We start from the raw sequence: 8,242 nt of genomic DNA, 5'->3' as shown, positions 1-8,242 counted from the left end.
GGAACCGAGAAGAAAGAGAGCCAAAGAGAAATAGAGGAGGGAGGAAGGAGTACGATGGCCAGTGACAAGAGAGTTTGCCGCCGTTAGATCCGGCAAGGACCTATTTTAAATTTCGCTATGGCCCCCTAAATAGGAAAGGGTTCTTTTGGGATCTTTGAAATTTGATCTAACGGTTCAAAATAAAAGTTATTTTTAAAAATTATAATAACTTTAACAGTTAAATTAAATTTCAAAAGTTCGAATTGATGAATTTGGTGGAATGTATTCGAAAATGATCCCTTTCCCCCTAAATAGACAGGGCTACCCCTGCTCATGCCCCAACTTTGTATGAGAACAACCGCCTCGTGGCCAGCATGAAATCAGGACACGTGTAAGTATTTCATTGGTTTAGCAAAGCATCTTGGGGTATATACCATACGTCTGATTTTGATTTGATTTGGTGTTTTTTTTTCCAATTAATGTTTGTTTTGGTTGCGACCAAAGAAGGGACAGATCTTTTATTAGTTGGTAGGGCTGCCAGGTTGGCAGGTGGTCACATGGACAATCCCATGGTTTTCCATGGGCTAATGGACTAATAAGTTAATGGGCTTTTCCGACTCGACTAGGCCCACAAAACGTCCTATTCAACGTCTCACAAGTGAATTAATACACTAGCGCAATTCACCACCGTCCTATCATGTTGACCGCATTAGATCGGTTAAGCGGGGTTCACAGCTGATATAATTAGGGGTGGGCATAAAAACCGTCAAACCGTAAAATCGCATCGAACCGTAAGAAAAAAAATCGAAAAAAACCGTGTTGACCGGAAAAGTCAACTTTGAGTGAAAAACCGAACCGAACCGTTCAAACCGGTTCCGGTTCCGGTTTCGAATGACCAAGAACCGGCCGAACCGAACCAAACCGTTTTATTAATAATAAATAAATAAATTATATATACACACACATGTCATGGTATAATAGGTTGAAAAATAGGTTGAAAAATTGTGTACAGGAGCTGCTGCTTCTTGCTTGCTCTCTGAAGTCTGAAAACTTGCAATTTGTTTCATCATTTTTTTGTTTGTTGACTGATTGACCAGTGCATATGTATTTTAGTTGTCTCTTTTTGTTGACTTGGTGCCACTACTAAAGACATTTGCATTAAAAAAGATGTGTTGTATGCAACTTTATGTAATCAGTTTTAGAAGATGTATTTGAATGCATAATGATTTGGTGTTCAAATAATTTATTATTAGGAACCGTAAACCGGCAAGAACCGAATCGGAACCGGTGTAGACCGAACCGTAATGTTCTAGTCATAAATTTAAGTGGAACCGCACCGAATCGAACCGTTAATATATTTCGGTTCCGGTTCCAATTTAGGGGTGGAACCGCACCGAATCGCACCGTGCCCACCCCTAGATATAATTAAGGGAAAATGACTTTTCTCCACATTCACTTTGTGGGATATTAAGGATTATATATTTTAACCGTTCATTGTATATCGTCAGGTACTATTTATGTTTAATTTCAAATAAAAAAAAATCAAATAAGGTTATCTCCAACTGAAGAGTCCAGAGAGCTAGAGGGTCGAAAATAGCCCGAAAACCATCTCCAACCGAGAGCTAGGCCAGAGGGCTGTAGAATCTAAGAGGCCCCACGGAATCGGAGAGGGCTAGAGAGCAGGAGGGTTGGCTACATGCAGCCAGCCCAAGGTTGGCCAGAAAATAGAGCAATCATGTCGGTTATAACGGACAGGAATATATTTAATTTAAAAATTAAATATATTCCTGTCAGTTATAACCAACAGGATTGCTTAAAAAAAATTAGAATACAACGGCTAGTCAGCTAGCCGTTGTATTCAAATTTTTTTCTTTTTTCTTTTTTTTTTTGGTATTTTGGGCCTTTTTTTTTTTTAATTCTTAAAAAAAATTCCTATAAATACCTAAACCATTCATTAAATTTAAGTTCTACTTTTTTTTATTTTTTTAGGCTAGTTATCGTTGTAGCTTTTAAATTTAAGTTGTTGGATTTGAATTTAAGTTGTTGTAGTTTTTAAATTTAAATAATAAATTATGTTTGGCCCTATGGCCCTTTGACCCTCGGTTGGAGACGGAAGCAAATACGATCTTGTACTGTTCATTAAAATATTAATATCTTGGAGGATCAGGGGGTTAAAACGAGCCATTTGACCAGCTATCGGTTGGAAATGGCCTAACCATACGATAAACGAGATTAAGTACTCATTTATTGAAAGATCCACTAGGAACCACAATCTGAACCGTTGGATGTTCAAGTTTATGATGCTTTGTTTCCGGTATCTAGTGTCTACGCGGCGCATCTGATCACGTCCGTTTAGTTAGTTATTCGCCCAATGATGCTTCTTCTCTTTTTGTTTTTTAGCTCGACAAGTTTAATAAAACTTTTCTAATATTACTTTTGTAGGCGAGAGTATATCTTCATCGTTCTAGAACACTCATATTCAATTGTTTGCCAGAATCTGTCCAGAGGAGGAATAATTCTTACGTGTAATTGATCATATATTTATTAGGTTATTTGATCAAAATGATCTTTGAAATTTATACAACTCTTTATATTAGTCTCTTAAATATAAAACCAATAGAAGTCATGAATCATTTTGGTTCTTCTGTGAAGTTCCGTTAAATTAAAGTGATCACGAGTTTAAGTTGAGGGATTGATTTAACAAAATCATCATCAATTTAACAAAAAAATATTTACAGAATAACCAAAATAATTGACGATGAACAATCTTAGAAACAATTTCTCTCGATTTTAAATCTTATGGACCAAAATGAAGAGTTTATGCCAATCTCGATGACCATTTTGGTTAAAAAGCTTATTTGTTACGTTCAACCAATAACTTTTTTCTCGACGTATAGAAGAATTTTTAACTACGCGCAACTTATAATTTCTAACAAAAGAAGGAGTTGTGGTTGGTGTAAACTTTATGGTAGTTTAGGATATGGAGTTTGAGTCTTGATTACATAAAATAATAGTAGATTGAAATTATTATATGCCGTATGATATGTTATTTAAGTTGAGAAGAGAGTAGGTCCGGGATGCTCTCTTTGTGTAGTAGGTTTAGGAAGCTTGATGATGAGTCACTCGGTAGGGTTTGAATCTTGGTTACATAAAATAATAATGCGTAACAAATAATAACGAACATTCACAAAACCTTTGAAACCAGCAAAATGAACAAATGCCTTAACAACTGGGACGGACCTAGAAACCTTCTTTAACAAGGGCGACTTTAACTTCCAAACTCGAAAAAAAAAAATTCATGATAGTAAAATTTCTTCCGCAATTTTATTGCTTTTCTTTGCTTCGATCAAGTTGATGCGTCTTGATTGTGTAGAGTTATGTAAACATAGTGGGGCAGCTACCCCCAGCAGATCTTAGTTGCCTCCGTCCTTGCTTAATAACATATTTGCTTCTTTTCTATATATAAACAAATGAACCGACCTTGGACCTTGTTGCCATAAACTATATCAGAATTCATGTCAAAGCAGTACTTAAGTTGGCGGTGAAAAAGTAATAAAATTCTGACATTGTGGAAAGGAAAAAGTAGGAAATTGGAACTTAATTGGAGATTGTGGAATTCAAAGCGTGCATTTTTCTTCATCGGGTACGACTTTCGCATATTTTACACAGATCAAGTTCCACTTATTAGAGATAGTGCTAATTGCATGTAAAATAGTCAAATGTTCTTTGGAATTTTGACTGTAAACAAAGCTTCTCATCTTCCAGATAAAGTTACATGTTTTTTTTTTAAAAGAAATTGGAAATAATCTTGTGTCGGCTGCATTATGACGTAACTCAATCGATCATCAAAATTTGACAAACATGATAAACACGCATTGTCATTATAGTCACAAATCTGCTATTCTCAAATTCGTTTCTCCTTCGCGTCTTGTCATTATAGTCACAAATCTGCTATTCTCAAATTCGTTTCTCCTTCGCGTCTCTTTTATCATTTTTTTACACGTGTCATACTACTTAACTTTTGTTTTAATTTCGTTAGATTTTAATAATTAAAAAGTAAATACTAAAATTAAATAAATAAACCAGCAGCCACCAAAGTCCTACGCACCCCACCATTGGCATCAACCATCGAACTCGCTGCTGCTGACACCTCCCCACGTTTCTCTCTCTCTCTCGCCTGAATAATCTCATGATCACCCACCACCATCGGCGTCAAACCCCGACTCCCACTCACCGCCTTCGCATCCTTCCGCACTTATCGAAGTAAGCAACACGGTCTCTTTGGTTGAGTGTTCATCAATGACGAATTAGATAATATTGTGTAATAATTTATGTTCTGAGATCCACACATGCATCTCCCACTGCACTCACATCAGTCAACTTCAAAGCCACAAATGTCCGGCCACGATTAGTTAGATTTCGAATGAAATTATTCGTTGTATCTATGTGAAGAACGACATTATTTGAGATGTTTATATTATAATTACTTTATCTTCTAACAAATATTTTGAAGTATTTTTATTCTTACTTTTGCATGTGGTAAAAATCCTATCAACGAATTTAGCTAGCATTTCTGTTAAGAATAAAGTTAAGTAGTATGATGTGTTGATAAATGAGAGAAGAGACACGAAAAAGCATGAATTTAGGGACAAAAAATCCGCGACCATCAATTATGGAAACGTCATCCATATTATTCACCTCAGCCTTTTTTGCACTCCTCGATTCTTTTGTATCTGGTAATTCTCTTTTAGTTTATTCATTCCTCAGCCTTTGAGTTATGAATGTAGGCCTAGAATTTGAGTCTTTGCATTCAAGCTTCTCAGTATATACTAATTCCCTCAACCCTTCAGCAAATCCCATTTTTTCCTCTTTTTTGATGGTTATTTCTCAGAACATGGAGTGTGAATCAAACTCATGTTTGAATTGAAAGTGAGATGTTGATGCAAGTTCTTAACTTCTGAATCAGACAAATTCAGAAAATATTCTAGGCTCCTACTTGCCTTGTACACCTACACTCACCTACGTGTACAATACCACCGTCGCAATGCGGCTCTTTTATTCATATTGCCAGATATTTACCTAAATATATGAAAACTAAAAAAAAAAATAGGAAACAAAAGACAGCTCGAATATACACAACTGTCACCGGCCAGTAACAAAATCTGGCAGGACTGTCTCAACGCGTGGCGCACATCCCGCCGTTGCTTCTTAGAAGTAATCGAACGCCGTCGATTGTCTGTTATTTCGTCCATCCTCGCTCTTGGCCTGGTTATACGGCGTCGTGTTTTGCCTTCTTATCAAACCCGGGATCATCGGCGGCGTGATCGACCGTACCAACGCCAAGTTGATGCCCTTGAAGAACGGATGCTTCTTGACGTCAGCGGCTCCGCGCTTCGACCCAAGCCGCCGGTCCGGGTCCTTGTTGAGGAACGCGGAAATGAGGTCCCGAGCGTGGCCCTCAAGCGCGCTAGAAGGCGTGGAGGTGGGGAATGTTAGAGGTTTTTTCACAATGTTACGCAGGGTGGTCTCGTTCGATGGGGCCGCGAACGGCGTGTGCCCGTAGATCAACTCATAGAGGAAAATGCCAAAGGCCCACCAGTCGACGGCGTTTCCGTGGGACCCACCGGAGGCGACTTCTGGGGTCACGTACTCGTGGGTCCCGACGAAGGACTGTGACCTGGCTGCGACCGGTTCGGCGACGAATAGCCGGTTGGGGGAGAGGGTCTGGACCTTGCGCGACCGGAACAGCCGGTTGGAGAGGCAGGAGAAGGGGGTGAGAGCTACGGTCTGGTGCGGGCGGGTGCGCGATGGGGTCGAAAAGGCTGCGGAGTCGGGATACGAGTCGGGTGATTCAACGGCTGGGATTGCGTCCGAGCACATTGAGAGGTCAAAGTCTGAGAGCATGATGTGACCGTCCGATCTGACCAGCACGTTCTCGGGTTTTAGGTCCCTGTAAATGATTCCCAGCATGTGGAGGTATTCTAACGCCACGAGAACCTCGGCAGCGTAGAACCTGCAGATAAGGACAAAAAAACCGAGTTAAACCGAGTCGACTCATCCGAGTTAAACAAATTTTAGCACCAAAGAATATGATTGAAGGCGACTTAGCGGAGAGATAAAGCAGACAAGATTAGAACATCTCATGATCTAATCTGAGTGATGTATTCACAAGAAAACAAAAATACAAAATACAAAAAAAAAAAAAAAAATGGCGGTCATTTTTTATTTTTTTAAATTATTGAAGGAATATTCAAAAATGTACCTTGCGGAGTTGAGGGAGAAGCGTTTGTGAGGCTGTTTGTGGCGGAGGGAGTGGAGGTCGCCGCCGGAGCAGTACTCCATGACGATGCAGGAGAAATGGGAGGCTTCGAACTCGGCGTAGAGAGTAGGCAAGAACGGGTGGTCGAGCATTTTGAGGATCTTTCTCTCCATCTCGGCTCTCTGCTCCTTCTTCTTCAGCGCCAGAGCCTCCTTGTCGACGACTTTCATGGCGTAAAGGCACGAGGAAGACGAAGACTCGCGATCCTGATCGGCCGGACTTGGAGAGTCGCTACTTCTGAGGGTGCAGAGGTAGACGGTGCCGATGTCGCCGGCGCCGATGCGGCGGTGGAGGTGGAAGTCGCGGAAAGTGAGGGCAGTTTTTTTGGAGCGAATGGCGGAGTAGGCGAAGTCAGAGGAGCGGTGAGGCTTGAGGCATAATGTCTCTGCCGCGAGGTCGGATGTGGTGGTGGTGGTGGTGGTGGCGGCGTCGAAAGAAAGGCGGCTGAAACTGCTGCAGCTTTCACTGCTCATTGAACTGTGACTCGAGTTTACTGCTTCACCATCCGAATCACGCTCTAACATTTTAGAAATGAAACGTTTTTATGGATACACAATCCAAAATTTCCTATGGGAAAAAATGAACAAGCGGAGAGCTTTACACATAAATTCCGCGGAGGAATTAATGGAAGGAACTGTTTTCGGCGAATCGGATACGAAGAAGAAAATGGAAGATTCCTGGGGAATTTCTGTGGTGGGCAAAGGTGATTTTAATACAGAGAACTTGGAAAAAGCTTTGTGTTTGTGGTTAGGTCAAAGCTTATGACTTTGAAGCTTCAAATGGAGCAGCGACGCCATTAATGGACCTCCGTACGTCTGCAGAAAGTGAGTGCTTTGAACGCGAGGGTTAAACGCAGCAGCAGGCTTTTTCAGGAAGGGCCTCAGAATTAGGGTTTATACTCGAAAAGTATGAAACCTAGAGAGAGAGAGAGAGAGAGAGAGAGAGAGAGAGGGGTTTTGGTTTGAGGAGCTGGTTTGCTGAAGACACTACTCTGTTTTGAGGTTTGAGAGTAGGAAGGTAGTTGGGGTATTTATGCTAGGCAGTAATGTAAGACCGTGGTAAAACGGTAACTTTATGGGAGTGTGTCACACGGGAAAAGGGTTCTTAAACTATCTTTAAATGAAATGTCAACATTTAAACATAAAATTTAAATTTGAAAGCTTATATCGCATATTAATTTTTTTATAAATTTTTTTATTTAACTGATATGTCAAATTTAAACATTATTTATTACATTATTTACTTTTTATTTTTGTAATTAGTATTTTGAAACCAAAGAAAAGTATTAAAATTATGAAAAGCATTTATTAATTACTAAAAATAGATTTGAAGCTGCTATCAAATTTGACAGCAACTTTCTCTACTGCCTTTTCATGTCATGTCACATAGAAATTGGCATTTTGATTGGAAAAGACTAGGGATATCTTTTATTACCGTTATTGCTGATGTGAATTTTTTGACATCTTCTTTGAAGATGTTGAAGATGCTCTTATAAGTCATTCCATTGAAAATGGAACATATCAATTATGTCGTTTATCTTTATTAAATACGTGAAAGAGTTCGTGTGACTTATTGTGGATGCAAATTTCTTCCTCCTTATTCTTGGACAAAATTGCACCTACAAAACAAATAACAACTTAGGTCAAGGCTAAGAGCCTCATGGGCCCATGTTGATTTTTGGGGGGGGGTGGTTGGCTTTGGTCGAAAAACCTCTTATGCCAAAGTTAGAAATTTGAGAGCAAAGTGTTTCGAGAATTTTGAGAATTTAGCAAGAGAATTGGAATTGAGTTTTGGAGAGAATAAGGGGAATTATATAGGGGTGTGGCCGGCCACTTGGATGGTTTTGTGAGTGAAGTTCATGGTTTGTGTTTAATTAGCAAATTAATTGAATAATTAATCAATTAATTAGCTAATTAATATAATAAAAAAAGAATGATTTAGGGG

General features: G+C 39.5%; 1 protein-coding gene across 1 annotated transcript; it reads right to left on the bottom strand.

Moving 5' to 3' along the window:
* Positions 1-4,881: 4,881 nt before the first annotated feature.
* Positions 4,882-7,358, bottom strand: LOC137729151 (protein kinase PINOID-like). Its single transcript, XM_068467997.1, has 2 exons — positions 6,242-7,358; positions 4,882-5,992 (listed from the first exon to the last, which is right to left on the bottom strand). Exons 1-2 carry the CDS (start codon positions 6,820-6,822, stop codon positions 5,188-5,190), a joined length of 1,386 nt encoding a protein of 461 aa, XP_068324098.1. The 5' UTR covers positions 6,823-7,358; the 3' UTR covers positions 4,882-5,187.
* Between the last annotated feature and the right edge of the window lie 884 nt (positions 7,359-8,242).

The sequence above is a fragment of the Pyrus communis genome, chromosome 3 (assembly GCF_963583255.1).
Source record: "Pyrus communis chromosome 3, drPyrComm1.1, whole genome shotgun sequence".
NCBI classification, from domain to species: domain Eukaryota; kingdom Viridiplantae; phylum Streptophyta; class Magnoliopsida; order Rosales; family Rosaceae; genus Pyrus; species Pyrus communis.
Note: the sequence above shows the minus strand (reverse complement) of the source record. Positions and strands in the feature narration are given on the sequence as shown.